Source organism: Mycteria americana, chromosome 3, assembly GCF_035582795.1.
Source record: "Mycteria americana isolate JAX WOST 10 ecotype Jacksonville Zoo and Gardens chromosome 3, USCA_MyAme_1.0, whole genome shotgun sequence".
In the NCBI taxonomy this organism is placed as follows: Eukaryota; Metazoa; Chordata; class Aves; order Ciconiiformes; family Ciconiidae; genus Mycteria; species Mycteria americana.
This window is the reverse complement of record NC_134367.1, coordinates 90,635,333-90,654,058: the sequence shown is the minus strand read 5'-3', so window position 1 is coordinate 90,654,058 and position 18,726 is coordinate 90,635,333. Positions and strand designations below refer to the sequence as shown.

The window sequence follows — 18,726 nt, the reverse complement described above, 5'->3', positions numbered from 1 at the left end:
CAGTTCTAAAGTTTCACACATCTGCTCATTGAGATTGAAGTATCACCTGAGAGCATCACAATCAATATATATATAAAAAGATAACTATAAAATCTTGCACACAAATTACCACTTTTTCCTTATCATTTAAGAATGACACTGATTTTATTTTCCTCGTATAAAAGGAGACATTTTACTCTGTGCTGATTTAACAAATATTCTTAATATATTCATAACAATAAAGCAGCTAAAAAGCTGTTCTAATCTCTAAAAGAATCTTTATCATCTGCGCATATGATATATATTGTAAACAATCACTCCAAAAAATAATTTTGTTAAAGTGATTATATTGCACTCAGAATTCTGGGATTCTCATTCTCCCTTCTCATTTTAAATCAAAGATCAGCTTCATTTTTTAATAAAATGGAGCTTTAATTTTCTACTAAAAACAAGTAGGCATGCAACCAATATAATACAACGTATTTAAACTGTCAGAAAAAGGGCAAGTGTTCAGTTATGAAACTGGAGTAAGGAACAATTCTCAAATAGGCCACACGAGAGTAGTATATTGTAAACATTCTGCTGGCTCTAAGGTGTTGCAGATGCTGTAGAGAGCGCAGTCTAGTTCAGCACCCAAGAGGTACAGAGAATCTGTTCAAGTGTTCTGTACTTCAGTCAATTCCCATGCAGCAATGGCACATGTAATAGACTACACATAAAAACAGAGTAACGAAACAAAGGTGATTATTGAGCTAATACTGACCTCATAGAAACATAGCCAATTGTTACAAGTTCATTGTCATCTTTAACTGCAAGTTTTCCAGGTCATTACATTTTTTAACACAGCAACGAAATTGTTAACTCTTGCTGCAAATGAAGTACAGAACTAGATTCCCTACTTGTCGCTTACATGGACTGTATACCAGTGGCAGCCTGGACACTACCCTCAGCCTAAAACATCCCGGCAAGATACCATCATGCAGAATGTCACCTTGCTTTGTTTGCAAGAGTGATGCCCTCCTCCACGGTCAGAGCAAGAAACACAGGTAGTGGAGGGGAAAAAAGGGGGGCGGGGGTGGGAAGGAAAGCAATGTCCTTATGCAGAAAAGGAAATCCTCAGCCAATGTGAAGAGGCCACAGATCTTGGAAATTCAAATGAAGGCTGTTTTTTCTCAACTCAGTTCTATGAGAAAGGTTTCTCTATCGAACCCATTATCTTCAGGTAACATGAATATCTTTGGAGTCCCTGAGATACTACAGCTCCATATAACCACCCTGGACAAATGGAGAGACTGACTTAGTATACAGATTAACAAGGTGGAAGCCAATATATAGCACCCTGAGTTGCAAGTGAAACAACAGGAATGGGCAACCCATTCCTCAACAGCCAAGAGATGCAGAAGAAAGTGCAGAGGAGGTATTGGCTAGGGAATTAAAAGATACATACTGCACAGGAGAACAGAAAAAAATCGAAGTATTTCTAAAAGGCCTTTCCCTGTTACCAGAGCAGTGAAGAAAAAGACAGCAGTCAGAGGGAAGAGCTCTCTGAGAAAGGCCCTGAAGAAATATGGCCTTCTAGATGTACAGTAGAACAATAATGCAGAAGCAGAGGCAAGTTAGGCAGTCTTGTTCCAAGTGTGCCCCAAAGGTTAAGCACTCTAGCAATGACTTTAAAACTGTCAGTGATCACTGACCTGTAGTCTAGATATAAACCAGGAATATAAATAGATATATTTTCCCCTGAAACTACAGAAGAAATACAAAGAGGAAAAATACAAAGTCACAATCAAATCAGAGAATACTTTCCGTAGTCAAAAATGAAATACTGGCTTCAGAAACAATACAGCCATCTGCTCTGTATCTTAAATAGGGGCAATAGTAAAAAAGAGGTGCTTGTAAAATCTTAAGTTTGAAATATTTTATTTCCCAGTATATTGCTAAATAATTTTGCAGTTAACCAAAAAGGAAGAAATATCAGAGATGAATATGGAATACTTACAACTAGAAAATGGTTGCCGAACCATCTGAATTTCTGTAAAAGCATCAATAAAAATGTAAAAACATGGCTTCACAAAATTAATTAGAATCTGAAATGCCAGATTGTCTTCACAATGGCCACAATATTAATATTGATGGATTTTTGCAACCAAAAACTAATTGTGACTTTGCCAAAAGATGGCTTAATACAGCAATCAAAACATCTCTAAAAACTGGGACTTGTATTTCTGCAATTTCTTATTCTCTCAGCTATTCAGCATTCAGTAAGCGATTCTCATTAGAAAAAAAATGCTACCTGGTCACAATTTTACTCTCTTATGGAGTTGTGCTATATCTCCATACATTCTTGGGAAAATAAAGAAAAGTGAATTAAAAGCTGAATAGAAACAGACACTCTGTAAAAACTACCTGTAAAGTATCATGAGTCTGGAAAATATTTGTGGCATTACACGGGCTACTGCTGATGCAAAGAAAAAAATTGCAATTTAACCATTTCATGAATATGAACAATGCACTTGTTCCCAGCCATTTAGAATGATCTGACATTCCAAATGTTTATAAAAATTGGGTAATAAAAGAATTAAGTCAATACCCTTAAGTACAATAAATAATGGTGTTTATTATGGTCGGGGTTGCCCACGAGTGGTTGTTCCATATCTGCTTGGGACATTTGTAAAACCAGTTCTGAATCCTTGAGTTGCTCCCATTCCCGATATTCCAAATCCTTGATTGAGTACACTGCTGTACGGTGCAGATCCATGATTAAAGCCCAATCCATAGGGCCTTGTCTGAGTGTTTAAAAGGATGACTGGACTCACATTTTTGCCTGGTGTATTAAAAGAAAATTCTGGCGGTGGGCTGCTGGGCTTAGCTGGAGTGGATGTAACAGGGTTCAAATTATCAGCAGCTTTCAAAGATGGCATTGGAATAACATGATGATCCGAAAGGTTCAGAATATTGTTTGCAATAGGCACAGATGATAAGGTAGGTCTGATCCAGTCATCTTTGAAAATCTGAACAGTCAAGGTAGAGACCAATGCGCATAATCTGTTAGTGACATGGGCAAGTACCATTTGTTCATTTGCATCTCTCCGAATTCGGACATGTACTGATCCAGCCTAGAAAGTGATAAAAGTAAGTTGGCTGTTAACTGTTACTTCGATAAAGATTCTCCATATGCATCCAAGAAGAGGTAAGTTATCCTGCAGAGAATTATGCAAAGACCTTTCGCAATGGAGACTACTGACTAAATTGAGAAACTTTTTAAATTCCGTAATTAGGATACATTTTGATCTTTCCTAATGCATTGATCTCTTATGAACATATCAAGATCATAATTCAGGAAAAGTGACTCTTAAAACCAAACTATAAAATACAACATGTGATGGCAGGAAAGGAGAGGCAACAGCCAGGGAAAAAAGTGGCCCAAAACAACAAAGTGCAGACAAATTTAGGAAAAAGTGTCATCACTGTACTGTTGGAGCAGGCAAGAGAACACGCACAGCAGACACACTCAAAATGGGACCATTAGCAAGAACAGAGGCAACGCCCCTTGTGGAACTCAGACTAAGAGTTTCTCCTGGACGTGCATATAACTGTGGGCTGCTCCTGCCTTCCTCTCAGTAACGCTATCTCCTTTAGCTTGAACTACTGCTGCAGAAGAGAACAGGACACAAAACAGAACCCCTCACGTGCTTTTTGAATTCATATTTAATAAAGAACATGGTTCACAGCTTGTGCCATATAAGCCATTTTTACATCAGATGCTGCAGCTGAAAACATATCCAGGTCTCAGGAAGTTTCTACTACATTCTGGAAGATGCCAATACGTAAATATGCATACAAAGGTTTTTTAAATATCTGTGATCAATCCAACAATGCTGTGATCCAGTATTTTGGATGGCAGATTAGTAAACTGAAAGCTATTTTCACATTAGCAAGTCAGAGCTGCTGCCTTTTTCTTTTTTTAAGAAGGGTAGCATACTGGAAGAATTCAGAAGTAGAGAAAAATTCTAAGAATCTTAATTTTCTGGCTGTCACAACATACCTACATCAACTTAGGAATAACTGAGTTCAGTGTGTTCATTCTGTTTTACAAAAAAACCCTTCATTTCTTTCAGCTTACAGAATATCAGTACACAACTGTGGTTGGTTTTTTCCACCCCCTCCCCCAGAAATGCTGAAAACATATGATTCTACTGTAGGCCTTTGGTACCTGAAGGTTTACAGTTTTCTTTTTTTCCCCTCTGAGACAATTTACACTAATATAACATTTGAAAAAATGTTTTTACTATTGTTTGGGGTTTTCTTCACTGCTAAAATACAAAAGAAATTCTAGAGTTGCAAAATCCATGCTTTAATCCAGAGCTGCAATATACATAAATAATATTAACCAACAACAAAGCTTTAAAAAATATAAAGGACAGGGGAAGAGAAGTTTTGCAATAAATCACAAGGACTGAATACTGACTCCATCAAATTTTTTTATATTTAAGATTTCAGAAGAAATATCTTACTTTATTTAAATAAAAAATTTAAAGTAGTAACTGACAACTCTTTTTTAAAGGCTAAAAAGACAATAAAGACATAACTTACCAAAGTGCCAAAACCTAATGTCCAGAAATGCTCATTTCGAACTTCCAAGACACCATCCAAAGTTGAAACCTAATTTTACACAAACATCCAGAAATAGGAAAATAAATTAGAAATAATGTTTCAAATCCTTTTAGAAATGTACTTTTACACATAGCTGAATAATACAGCATTTTCAGTAGTGAAATAAAAGCTTCCATACACAGAATGGACGATGTCTGTTAAAGATGCCACTAATGCTTATCTACTGTACTTTCGCTACTCTTTAAACATCCAAATCCATCAAAAAGCGGATTTACATTTCAAGTAACTCTTGCTGCCAAATTGCAATATTTTCTCAACTTGATATGCTGTAAGTCAACAGCTGCCTGTACTCCTTTTCCTCCCCCCACTCACATTTGTAAACCACTTCAACAGTAGCTCAAATTTAGCTAATAAAAACAACAGCCTGCACTCCTTTAACAGATTTGTTCCAGATACCTGAATGGCACTATTCATCTTAGATAGTAAGATCCATATTTTCTACATGCAGCTAAAAAATAATATTAAAAAATTAATTCTTTGGCAATCTTCTTGGACTACTCACAAAAACACGCCATATTCCTGAATGCTTATTTAATGTTAGCTGTGCACACTGTGTTATGTTTTATACACCAACTTACCTCTCTAAGAAGTTTATCTAACTGGCCAATCACATGAGGTGGGGTTGTCTTTCAGGAAAAAAAAGAAAAAAAAAGAAGAAAAAAGTTATAATAAAGATTAACTGGCCCTGTTTAAGTAAGAGAGTCTTTAAGTCTGGTCTACCTACACAAGAGAGCAATGGCATTGAACAATAAATTCTTATGACTTCATGATGCATATTTCTACTGCCCTTAAAATTCTTCTAGCACATCACAAATTGCCCTTGGAACACTTCCTATTCAAATGCTTAAAACAGATTTTATGTTTTTTTAAAAAATAAGGGCATTTAACAAAACAAACCACAAAAAACCTTGTTTTGTGACATTGCCTCACCTGGAGTAGTACTTTCCCACTGTAGACACTCATGGGATACATGGTACCAAATGTCATCAAAGCAATTGCTATAGCAGAGGCTGTGTCTACAGCGAAGTAATTGCTAGAGAGAAAGAGCAACTTTAAAGAAAAACAGGTATGTGCGTTTTTAAAAGGCATAAGACTTTTCTTTTGATTCTTTTTCATTCTTTTAAATTACATACACTTACAGAATATGACACATACTAATCTTATCTGAACTATACGTCTTTGAAAAAAGATGAATATATTAATGGAGTTGCAATCCCACTCATACAAAATACAGCTTTTGATGAGATCATTCCTTTCATGTAAAAAATGTGATTTCCCATAGACTGGATACAAAAAGTTACTTTTTTAAACAACTGTACATACTTGATTTCAATGAGCATGTATGTAATGCAAAGAGCTAGAGCTCCAGCTATATCAATCAAGACAAAAGGGTTCATTCGTGGCAGAAAGATGCTACTCAATCCTGGGATGATTCCACAAATACTGTAAAAAACCAGAAAAAGCAGCTGTCAGCTAGCTGTTCATCATTACTTCAAAACCCAAAAGAGTTACACCCACTATTTCAGCATTTGACTTCAAATACACCTTGCAGTCACAGCAAATGATGTCTCTGAGGACTGAAAAGGCCCTTCTAATTCTGCTCAAAGTTCTGTAATAGTCTGAGGTCAGCAAAAATTAATCAAGTTTAGATCCACGTCACATTCTCTCTCATATCTGAAACTAACACTTACCTCTTGCATCTTAAGTTTGCTTTAAGTTTATCTTCCCATGTACAAGATATTATACTACACTTCTCTTTATACAGTTTTTCTATACGTTAAAATACGTATCTTGTGCTACTTTCTATTTTCTTTCCAACATAGGTAGCTGTGTCAGCTGTACACAACACAAGTACTTTACAGATTCAGATATTGCTATTACATATATGTAAGTCTTGGGGGGTTTGCATATCTCTAGTCTTCAATCCATCTGCCTCCCTGGTGTGCAAAAGCATTCTAAAACGAAAGCTAACTAATTCACGGAGTCTGAAAAGAGGGAGGAGACCAGCTAGTTGAAGAAGAGGAGACCAAAAAACCCATGAGGGAACATTGGGAAAAGTTATTTATTTATAGTTATCTCCTATCAATGGGAGCATGAAGAGAGAAAAGGGTTTCTGTACTTCCCAGTGAATGTAAGTGCATGTCACGTACTGGAAAATTTAAAGGCAAAGACAACATGAAATGTTTTGTTGCTCTGTTTAGAGCCAACCTATGTTTAGACATCATGTGCTGGTCTGCTCCTGTAAGAATTTTAGTCAACATAATTATATATAGGTGCAGATATTTTGTAATCAGCACTGCTTCACATCTGAAATAGCTGTATATGTACTAACCAAATTTAATAATTTTTTCAAAATTGTTGGCATAATTGTCTACAGGCCATCTCAAAACCCAGTAGTAATTCTAGATTCTTGATCTGAGAGCCCTTCAAGTTATCCATCTGTGTCCTTCCCCGTAACACTGTGTTACCACATCGTTAAAGAAAAACTCTGCTAATGTCTGTGATTGCTATCCACTTTTTTTTTTTTTTTTTTTTAACACTGAAACTCCAGGTACTTGGGCAACCCTACTGTTAGCCTTCCAAAGCTGTTTTGCAGAATTTGGGTCTGATGTTGTAATACCTTATACCCATACAAAAATAAATTATTCTGTTTAACAAGCCAGCGTTCTCTGCTTTCCTCAACTGTATACAAAAATCACCACACGCAGAAACAGATGGGCTTTGCAGCCTACTTAACATGTTATACAATATGGTTTAACATTCTTATTTTGATAGTGACAGCATAAGTACTTGGAAGAACATGTATGGCTCAAAATAAACGTTTCTGACATCTGACAAAATGATTTGTAAACAATGTTATCTCGCAGTCAGATATCCAATACAAGCATGAGAGTTAACAGACAAGATGAATGAGCAATACTGCTTCAGCCCCTGGAAGACACAGACTTTCCAGTTTCCTGCTGGACAGGTGAGGAGCTTCCATAGCTATGTTTCAGTGAGTAACCTGTTTCATGTATCACATTTAAACTGCAACCATCCTAGTCATTTGCCCACCTTGCAGAGTTAAATAAACACAAATTACTACAAAATATATCACTCAGGTAATGCTTGTTGAGAAATGCAGTTCAAGTCTGCACAGCACAAAGCTAGTTTACCTCACCTCATCCACGGAGAGAATTACATACAATGTACTGAACACATTCAAAGGGAAAGTTATGCAGAAAGATGTATTTCTACTAGATTGATGTATCTGGGAAATATGAGAGACAACGTTTGCTCTAGAGTTCATACACTAGACCTACAGTAGGTAAAGCTATTTTAAAAGCTCTAATACACAACAGTTTATGCCTCAATACCCACACAAATCATTATTATACACAAAAAAACGACACTGCCATCCAGAAGCTAACAATTTTGAAAAACATAAAGCTTTACCTTCTACTAAGATCTGCAACATGCTCCTGAAGCCAACTTGTGCTGGCAGCTGCAAAGGAAAGAAGGTAATAAAATGACTACGAGTAAAGGTATCCATTTTAAAGTACACTTAAAGTTTTACTTTAAGGGAAGAACCCAATACACTGAATTAATAAATGTATCTCAACAGATTCACTGTCACTCAAAAAAACCACAAAGTCTGATTTTTCTAGGCAGTAAGTAAAATGACTGTCTCTCATAATAATCTGAACTGATTAAATACAAATATAATTGCAGATTATAACCATCATAATTATCTTTTATATAATATAAAGTATAATATATAATTATACCTATAAACAATTTACAGTTAGTGGGAATGATTGCAAGCCTACTACACAGTGAAAAAGTCCCACGTAAAAGAGCTATTAAGAAGAATTATTACATTAATTTATTTTTGATCCATTAATATATCCACAAAATGTCTTCAAAGTTCTGATATGTCAGATGACCTTCACTGGTTGAATCCAAAAGAATGAAAATAAAGGGTACTTCAGCATTAAAATGATACTCAGTTTATGATATTAATGACTACATACTACTCAGAGAGCCCTATAAGCAAACTAGAGTTGAAATTCGGATGGCAATTCTAAACTGCATGAGGTTATATTAATGGAGGTAATAGTAATATATTAGTAGTATAATAGTAATATAATAACCTGCTAGTTAAGAAAGTTACCAGACAAGTTATACCTTGATAAAAAAAAGGAACATTAAAATCTTTTCCCAATTCTTGTTATAGATTAATTTATCACATACCTTCAGAGACATAAGCAAAAGGCTTATTCCTAATGGAAAGCATTGTAAATAAGTTGAAAAAGAGAGCCACGAAAGTACCAACCAGCAGTCGCCCCCTAGGGAGGGGAAAAAAAAAAAAAAAAAAAAGGAGTATCTTAATTTCACATTATCACAAAACATGAAATCAAGCTGTAATTACTAGTAACAATATCAAAATACTTTACTTGGTATCTTTCACTGAGACGGAAAACAAGAGTAAGATAAACTAGTGTAATGCTTAATAACTAGCAGCGTATTATCATTTTAAGGGTTATATGAGATCACTGAACTTTGTACGTTAGTGTTATCACATTAGGCTGTACATAACGTTCACAATGTTGAGTAACAGTTTTAACTAATTGCATACATGCACACACATATATGTTTGTCCTTTGAAGATAAAAATACATTGTCCCCTCAGCAGCAGAGCTAGAAAAAGCTTAGTTTCCTATGGAATTATGCCCTACACCCCTGCCCTTTCCTAGGAGAACTACAACTTCACCATACATCCCAGTCTTTTGCCCCATAACACCTTCTTTTCCGTTCCCCATATTCTTTATAGTCTTCATCATCTTTGCAACACCTCCACTTCCCTAGTGGTCACAGCGTCCTGCCCCCCCACATACCAGGCCTCCTGAGAGGCCTCCATAAGAAATGAGAGGAACTAAGCTAGCAAAACCAGCAATATATAGTTAAATCATTATTTAAGAGAGTATGTGCATTACATTTCAATTGTACCTTGAAAAAACTGTCTGCAATATAGCTTGCACATAGTGCCAAGGTACCAAAACCAATCTGGCGTTGAATGTACTTGCGTAATTAATAGATGCTCGATTAAGAATTAGAAACACAAAGGGACACTGAAAAAACTATCATTTCACATGTGAAAATAATTTCTTACGTGTGTATCTCAGGTTGTTCCAGAAACCGCTCTGCGCTACAAAAATAATTGAAAATTTGAGTTATATTCATACAATAAAACCTTGACACCCGAAGCATATTTTTTCAGTTCTGAAGAATTAGCTGCCATTCAGAAACAAAAACTGACAGATACAGTACTGCAAAAAAATGAATTGCTTAAATAAGCACAGCAGGTTTTATAAGTGATGAAAGCATTTAACACTGAAAAGGAGGGTGTAATTTAGAATTTCCAACTATTTCCAAACTGTGCCACATAGGTGCTAGCTACCACAAACGTTGCCACACAATAAAAAGATACTTGTAAATGAACATGCCAAAAAATACTGCTACTGCCACCACTGGTATTGGTAACCACAACAAACTAAGTCTGAAATCCCTGACTTGCAGCCTCTCACTAAGCAAGGCCAAATAAAGTAGATGTTGGATCCTGTGGTGGAGATACAAATCTTTTTTTACCCACCAGTAAAATAAGAAATGAGCTTCAACTGTAACAGAAAAACCTATGATAAGTTTTGGGAATTTCCTAAAATTTATGTTCGAAAACTTGGAGGCTTTGACAGTGTGTCATTATTAGAATTCATTCCAGTGTACTGTCAGTACAACAGATCAACCTGTAGTATAAAATCGCTAAGCTGCTAACACAGCCCTTTATAGAGAAAATAGAGCCCCTGAATAGAAAAATGGAAGGTACACTGCCCCAGTCTTAAATTCCAGATGTTAACAAAAGCCTCTTCATTTTTAAAGACCAAAATAACTTTTTAGGCTAACCTCCTGAAATACAAATGCTTCCAAGAGTAGATGGTATGCCAAATTAATACTTGAGCAAACTCTGAGGGACTGATGAAGTTGATAGCTTAAACATTCAGATCCTTAATATATTATGAAGTTGCTTTACTTCATGAAGTAACTGAAGTAAAAAAAAAAGTTTTATCTACTAATGAAGTTAAAAAGTCAAGATGCATAGGCAAATGCATTAAATGAAATACCTAACTTTTTGGAAAATACGACTCTTAAGAACATTGAGTCTTTTCCTTGAAAGCTGTTTAATTACATTTATCAATTCCTGTCATTTCATCTAAAGCCTACAAGTAGTGTAATCAATGTAAGTGAGCAGTAAGGTTTAGCAATATTTTAAAAAATTTGAAGTTTTTTTCTACAATATCTTTTTACATGTAGAATGCATATGCTTTTGCTCAATCTGGAATATCTTCACATGTAACAAAAAATTAAAGAAAATGGTACATATCCCTACCTTTCTTTCAGTATAAAAAGAGCACCAAGCTGTGCCAGAACCGTAGATGCAAATACAGCTAGAACTTCAAACCTTTCAAACCTGAAATTTGAGAGTTAAGTTTAGAAACATTGATCATTGAACAATGCATCAAATGCATTCTGGTCTGTGTAGGAACCAGCAGGATAGACCTACTATTTCCAATTCGTTCAAGAGCAGATAGATAGGAAGAAACTGGAAGTTTTATGGAATAGGCATTATTTTCAACTTCTTTTAAGCTAACACTCCACTTACCACAAACAGCTTAAAATTAAGCATTTCTTAATTCTTTTTCCTGTCCCTCCCCTCTCCTCTCCTCTCCTCCCCTATTCTGTAATTGTTTTTTACATCAGTCTTGGGTGTCTTTATTTTTAGGCTCTTTTACACAGATCGTTAGTCATGGCTGTTAGGAGATACAGACAATGACAGTCAGTAACGTATCACATGATGTATTATCAAACACTAGATCTTGTTATTAGTACTTACCCAAATGAATAGACTGGGCTGGGTTTCTTCATCATTACCCAGTAGCTTATTAGACACGTTACCAAACTGAAAAAAGGGGTAGAATTAGACTATGATAAATAACTGCAGCCTTTACAAACTGGATAATCTACAAATATACACTTCAGCCATCAGAACTGGACAAATGAATATAACCAGGTCTTGCCATGAACTCAACCCCTCCATCACTGTCACAATGAGGGTTCCAGTGAATCCAGAAAAGGTTGTGCTTGGGAATAAAACTGAGACTGCACGATGATGTCTCAGCTGTTCCCATAAAAAGGGCAGAAAGTAATTTTAGCGGAATGGTAGTCAGTGTAATTTGTTACACCAGGAGACAGCCTAATGCTGTACTTACGGCATGCTGTGCTTACAAAGGCTACCACCAACCTTCTTCAATATAGAACATCACTCAGCCTAAATAAAGTTTACCGTAACTCCAAATGCAATGCATTTTTCCACTGAGGCCCTGACACAAAGCAACACAACCAGTGTTTAATCTGGATGCACTCCATGAATTTTTCTGAAAGGGATCTGGAGCATGTTAAGACCAGGTACCCCAAAGTCTGACTAACAGGCAAAGATGGTTTGAGAAAATCCTTTTAATACCGTCTGGTATCACACATAGTAGTGTCGCACATAGTAATGAAAAGTACAAAACAAAAGCCTATGAAAATATCAAACTAGGCACTCAGTATATGCTCTTCTTACATGTGCTTTATGAACTTGCCTAGAAATACCATAACCTGAGAAAGGCCATTTAAATGAGAAGGAACATGATAAGCAAGGCAACAGGACTGTCACATTTGTGTCACTTCCTTTGTACCCCAGTGAAAAAGTGAAGAAAGCTCTCCATTAAACTCTTCTTTTAGAGATATACCATGAACTAGGTTTAGCATTCGAGAATAAGTCTCAGGCTACGCCAAGTATTGCCTTTCTTTTCCACAGCATAATTTGTCTACAGATATGGCCAAAACAGATTTACTTTTTTTGGCTGCATTCATCTACACAAGCTCTAATTTAACTGGCCATTCACCGACAGCCACAGGTCTCTCTTGCTGTTTTCTTTCCAACTTTTTCTTTCATGTTGAACATCTGAAATTCCAATTATTTTGTCCCCATGGTACTAGCCTGAATTTTTCTAGGGTGAGTCTCATTTCTGTTGCCTGTTTTTCCTCTATTTACCCCTTTGGACATTTTTTTTTAATTGGAATCCACCTGGATTCAGTGCCATCTGTGCCTTTATGCAGCCCTTTCTTAATTAATGACAATGTTAAATCAGACTGGATCAAGAACTCATCCCCACACCTGCTAAACAATCACATCCTCACAACCTGATCCACAGCTGTGTGGAGTAAAAGCAAAAGCAGAGGGAATAACATTGCTCATATACAAAACTGTAAATTCATATACTCAGTAACACTATTATAAATGACCAGGAAGATGACAAAAATGAAAGAACCAGAAATTGATTTCTGCAGAATTACTGAGCATTGTTCTCCTTTATAGCAAATCAAAACTCTTGAAGGAGATTGCTGTGAGTTAAAATAATCTTCTAGTCCATCCCCTAATTAACCTAATATGTCAGTGCCAGGAGTATTCCATCTTCTCCTAAAACTAAAAAAATAATATTCTATACAAACACAAAATACAACATCAAAACTTTCCCCAAGGTGAAAAAGGTGTTTTGAGTCAAGATGACAAAACTCAGCAGATACAAAATTCTAAGAGAAATATGAGATTCATTAAAGTTATATCACAATTCTAATGCAGTCACAGATCAAGTTAAGTATTTTTGTGCCTATATCAACCATTCATTTTCCTTTCTGCATGTTTGCTGCTGTTATTTATAAATGTTTTACTATCAGTCAGATAAGCTATAGTATGTAGTGGGCAAAACAGACTGCAGATAGCTGATCCATACTTTTCATAAGCTAGTGAGCTAGCAAGGAAGATAATGTAAGTTAATAATTAAAAAAATACATGCATTTTACGCAGTTTATTCCCCAACCACTGTTACCAATCTGCATCTCAGGTAAGAACTGAATATATTTCATGTCTGTATTATCAATATTATCAAAAGTGTTCAGAACTCATACTTAAAGTAGTTTTAATATAATTTTGTTAGGAAACAGGAAAAATACTAAAAATATCTAATGACCTTATCGGAAGAGTGCATGGGATCTGGCTCTTGAAATATTTTGAAATAGAAATAGGATTGCATACTCCTTGTTTCCTGATGCTAAAACTGGGGGATACTTCAGAACCAATGACTGTGGCATTAGGGAAATGTTCCAAGTGAACCACCAGATAACAGTTGGATGCTAGATTCTGTTTTATGCTGTTACGCATCTGCACAGAGAAATCCATGACTGAAATGATTTGTTACTAGTCATTCTCAATACAGCTATGGTGGTTTTCATAATCTATTTATTGTGCTGTAAAATTTTATACTAATTTAAGCTATATTTAAAGCAGTTACTGTTTTTATACTGGTAACTCTAAATAACACGTGTTTGTAACTGTAAATAAATTTTATATGTATAGAAATATACAAAAGACAGGCACAAATGAACAGTGAGACTAAATGGGAAAAAAACTCACCTGAAAAGGTCAAAGATTGTCAAATACGTATAAGCAGTTAAAGCTGTAAAAAAAGCAAATATCAAAACTTAATATAATTTTTCAATGCAGAAATCACTTGTATTCTTTTAAGTCCCTCTTGTGCAGCTCTTTTTCATCTTGTACCTTCATAAATTGTCTCTGCTGATAGGGCAAGTCTTTCTGTCTTTTGTATGTGTATATAATATGAATGTCCTAAACACACCAATATAATTAGCTTCATAAACAGGTTGATTATCGCAATTCTAATTCTAATAAATCACATAATAATGCCCAGATACAAAAGGTATTAAGCTTGTGACTAAGAATTTAAATACAGGAAAGTCACGAGATCTTCTAGTAACACATCATCCACCAAAGCAAGAGCAAGAGATCTCTTACGTGCATTAATGCACTGAAAAGTAGGTTCAACAGAATTTTTTACTTGTTTTGCTTCTCCGACCCATCTTGAAACTGCAAGAAAACCCGTGCCACAAATTAAAAGTGTAAGGTGTTCTACTTTCAGTACAGATGATGGGAAGCATCTTGGAGCCGCTATACAACAGTAGAAGATATACAAAATACTGAGAAGGGGCATTCCTGGAATGGGAGAAGCCGTTTGCCACACTACAAACATCTTCATTCAACTGCAAGTGAGGGTTCTATATGTCACTGGTACTATTTATATAAGGAACAGGTTTGAGGACTAGCTTAAAAGTCTGCTTTTTTGCAATCTTAAAAGAGGGTACTGCAGGAAGAAAACAACCAGCAGGTCTGGAAAACCTTGCAAACTTTGAAGGACTTTCACCCATCCACACCTGCTTGCAAGAAACGCCTCTAAACTGACTGTGGCAAATCAAAAGGAAGCACTTTCCAAACCTGGCTGTGGAGCCACCTCACTCCATTACATGCTGAACTTTGCTTTGTGAAGTTGGAACTTTGTGAAGTTCCAACTAGTATGTTGGAACTTCACAAGCCAAGAAACACATGGTAGTTAGTTGTAGTTTCAGTACAAGAGAGCCACCTACCTATGCTGTTTGTAGAGCTGCACCACATTAGCAGGAATCCAATACATATTAAATTTATAGCACCAAACAGCAAGATCTTCCAGGACTGTTGATGAGAATAAATATTTTACATCGTCTAAAATTTACAAGACAAAAATATATCTATCTGGTTTTAAAAAACACTACTGCAGTACTTCATCATGGAAGCAGAACTGGCTTCCCCTCCCTCTCAAAAATTTACAACTCATTTCAGAACAACAAGCCCATATTCTATCTTTAACTTTACAGATTGTCTCAAAACTCATTTATAAACAGTGCTTGTGCACCATCCTTAAAATACCTTTGTGGTCTAAAAAATATCACCCTTGTATAATAGTTGCATTTTATTACAGCATACACCGTCTGACTTTAGAAGACAGACTTATACAACTTTATATTACTGGGTTCCCTTCTTTGTGCTGGAACTTAGGTCCCAAAAACATCTGTGCATATTCAGTTTACAGGTCTACTGAACACATTAAATATAAGTACAGTTCTGGAGAACACTAACTGACAGGGATAATGTACAGGAAGGAATCTAGCTTCACAGCTGGATTTTTTTTTAAGCACAGCTGGAAAATTTCAAAGAAATATTCTCAAAATATTGAGAAACTCTCACGTTAATAATGTATTTTAACTTATCACAGTTAACATCTTTTTTATTATTATTCATTTTTAAAAGAAATACTTACCCTCCTATCTGCTGCAACCAGCCTAAATTCATGTGTTAACTTTCCAACTAATGATCTCTGTGATTTGCGGAACAGGTGTATTGTCCCCTTAAAAAAAAAAATCAAAAGTTTAATTAAAAATGTTACTTAAACCATAGTTTAAATTAGCAAAAAGGAAATCTTCATTTATGAGCTATTTTCATAATTACATCAAAGAATCAGAATGAGTTTTTTGTTAACTAGAGATAGCCCATTAGCATTCAATTCAGCAATATTTTTTTATAACCATTTCACATGGTTATTACATTAAAAACGATGAATGACACAGAATCAAGCTTCATTTAGATATAATCCAGAATTCACGTTTTCTAGAAAACATAGCAAAACAGCATTCAAAGAGTGAGGTCTTTTTACTTTTATTCAAATAAAACTACTACAGATATTCCAAAAACACAAATATTTTTCTTTATCAATGCACACTTCCCACCCAAAGCCAACTAGTTTATTAAACAGGAAAATATTGGTTTTATATATATATGTATATATATCTCTCTAAAAATGAGAACCCATCAGAAAAATCAAAACAATGCTGGTGTCATCTGTAATGCGGTGGACACAAGGCCAGTAGCACGATGAGACATACAAACAAACAATCTCAGTCACGGCTTAACGTAAATGCACACAGTAGATGCGGTCACTGTAGGTGCTCCCTCTCCTAACTTCTAGTTACATGCAGATAAGCGCTTTCCTGGGGTGGAGAAGACATGTGCCTGTAGGAGATGGGAGCAAAGGGGTGCTACATGGCTCTCCTGAAAGTGTGACAGGGAGCAGACTACCAGAAAAATTCATCAACCATGCCACTTGCTCCCCTTCCTCAGAGGTCCCAAGCTTCTAGTTCGTTGTCCTGAATTCTGCTCTCCCCACAAAGAAGCTTTCCACGTGAAAAGCCCTTCTGATTTGCAAAAGAAATTTGTGGACTTGTGATGGATGGTCTGTCATATGCATTAATTTCAGGCTGGATGAAATAAGGTTTGATTGTAAGCTATCACATCTGTAACTGCCAGCAGAAGACAAGAAGACATACTAACAGGCTGGTCACCAAAACAGACTCAATTAACTTACAGACACATTTGTCAACACAGCTGTATTTCATATTATCTGTAGAAATACACATATGCCTGGGTGCCATGAATTAAATAAGCGGTACTACAGATCCTAAGTTTAGCTTACCTGGGGCAAAAGGCTGGCACTTACCATTTTCTTTACTAGCAAATCATTACATGATGATTTTTCTTTTTTCTCAATGGAGGCATACAGGATGACAGAACACTTTGGAAAGCTTTTCTAACAGGCAGCGGGCTGCCTGCTTACAAAGGCTGCTCTATCACCTTAGAACCCATTGCATTCCCATGCTTTTAGCACTATGTCCATTGCCAAACTGCACTGTGCCACACCTCCCTGCTTACTGAAGGATGCCATGCATTAAAGCTGTGTATTCTCTACCACAGAGGAGAACCTCGTGCAAACCCACGCTAGCCAAAGCTCACCCCTGGAAGCAAGCTCTAATTCAGCAGATGTTGCACTTTGGCATTAAAGGTGCCCTAGCTTCTAAAATTCTGGAAACACAAAGGAGAGAAACACCTCTGCATTGAGCAGGAGGGCAGCTACCCCATACCTCAGCCACCGAAGGTGCCCGTGTGGTGCTAGGACAGCTGCGCAAGAACTTCTACGCGTGTGAGCATCTGCTCCCACAATGCCAACAGGTGACAGTACCTGCTATTGACACTGATGTCAATTCATTTGCGCTCAGCATAAAAAGGGAAAGTTTAGACACCCAGCCGCACAAGCATGCACAGCGGTCACTCCCAGAAGAATTACTTTTCTTCTTTGGGAAGCGAGCCATACGTACGAGGAGCAACAGTCCTGTGCTCTCTCTGACAGAGGCACGGGAGCAGGGGCAATAGAACTTCTTTGCCCTGGTGTGAATTTCAGCTCCCTGACTGACTGGGTGTTGAACGGAAACTTTGAGGCTGAGACCGAGACCCAGCCCATAGCTCGGCTACAAGGCTGAGCGCACATCGCTCGGCCGAAACGCACCTCCGGCGGAGAAGCCCTCCGCGACACCCAGCACCCATCCCGCCCCTGCCGGCTCGGCCCCTGCCCGCAGTGCCGGCTGCCCAACGCGGCCCTGGAGGGACACCGGGGAAACCGCGTACGGGGGGAGGGCGGCGGGGTCTGAAGAGGAAGTACTACACGGAAAGCCACAGCGCGCGCTCCTCCCGGGCCCCAGAGCCGTTAACGGCCGCGCCAGGCCCGGCCGCCCCGCCGCAGGCGCCCCGGGGCGCCGCCGCCTTGGCGAAGGGGCACTTCCCCCAGCTCCCTGGCCCGCCCCGCCGGCAGGCGGCTAGCGGCGGCGCTCGGCTAACGCCAGCGGGTTACACCGCCCGCGCCTGAACGCGGCGGAGGCCCGGCCAGGCGGGGCGGACCCCCGCGCGCAGCCACGTCACCGCCGGCCCAGCGGGGCTCGCGCCAGGAGCGGGGCGGGGGACGGCGGCGCGGCCGCGCTCCAGGCCGGGCCGGCACCGGGCCCGGGGCGCCCTGCCCAGACCGGCCCCACCGCAACGGCAGGGCTCCCCGCCCGGGAGCGGCGACCCCACGAAGCCTCCTACACCCTGTTCCCACCCGCGACCTCCCACCCCCTCCCCCCAGCGGGGGCCACTCACCATATTATTCCCCGCACCGGAAGAGACGGCGCCATGCGAAGCCGGAAGAGGCGGAGGAGCCTTCCGTCGCTACGGCAACGAACGGA

The 18,726-nt window shown here is 38.0% G+C and overlaps 1 protein-coding gene across 4 annotated transcripts; it reads right to left on the bottom strand.

Moving 5' to 3' along the window:
* Positions 1-8: 8 nt before the first annotated feature.
* Positions 9-18,726, bottom strand: SLC30A6 (solute carrier family 30 member 6). Of its 4 annotated transcripts, none has more exons than XM_075496069.1 (14): positions 18,641-18,726; positions 15,939-16,025; positions 15,229-15,313; positions 14,204-14,246; positions 11,582-11,647; positions 11,078-11,158; positions 9,806-9,841; positions 8,887-8,915; positions 8,089-8,137; positions 5,977-6,096; positions 5,584-5,686; positions 5,232-5,279; positions 4,573-4,641; positions 9-3,095 (listed from the first exon to the last, which is right to left on the bottom strand). In XM_075496069.1, the coding sequence occupies exons 1-14, from the start codon at positions 18,641-18,643 to the stop codon at positions 2,598-2,600; spliced, it is 1,317 nt and encodes a 438-aa protein (XP_075352184.1). In that variant the 5' UTR covers positions 18,644-18,726; the 3' UTR covers positions 9-2,597. The 4 variants fall into 4 exon arrangements, with proteins under 4 accessions (XP_075352184.1, XP_075352183.1, XP_075352186.1 ...); XM_075496068.1 differs by having other exon boundaries at positions 11-3,095; positions 8,887-8,981; XM_075496071.1 differs by lacking the exon at positions 18,641-18,726 and adding an exon at positions 18,015-18,146 and having other exon boundaries at positions 11-3,095; positions 8,887-8,981.

Excerpts from the sequence above, each read along its gene's own strand:
- SLC30A6 (XM_075496068.1), bottom strand. Across the intron at positions 9,842-11,077 it reads CTTTTTATACTGAAAGAAAG|CGCAGAGCGGTTTCTGGAAC; the intron begins GTAGGGATATGT and ends TTATTTTTGTAG. Across the intron at positions 6,097-8,088 it reads GTTGCAGATCTTAGTAGAAG|TATTTGTGGAATCATCCCAG; the intron begins GTAAAGCTTTAT and ends GGTTTTTTACAG.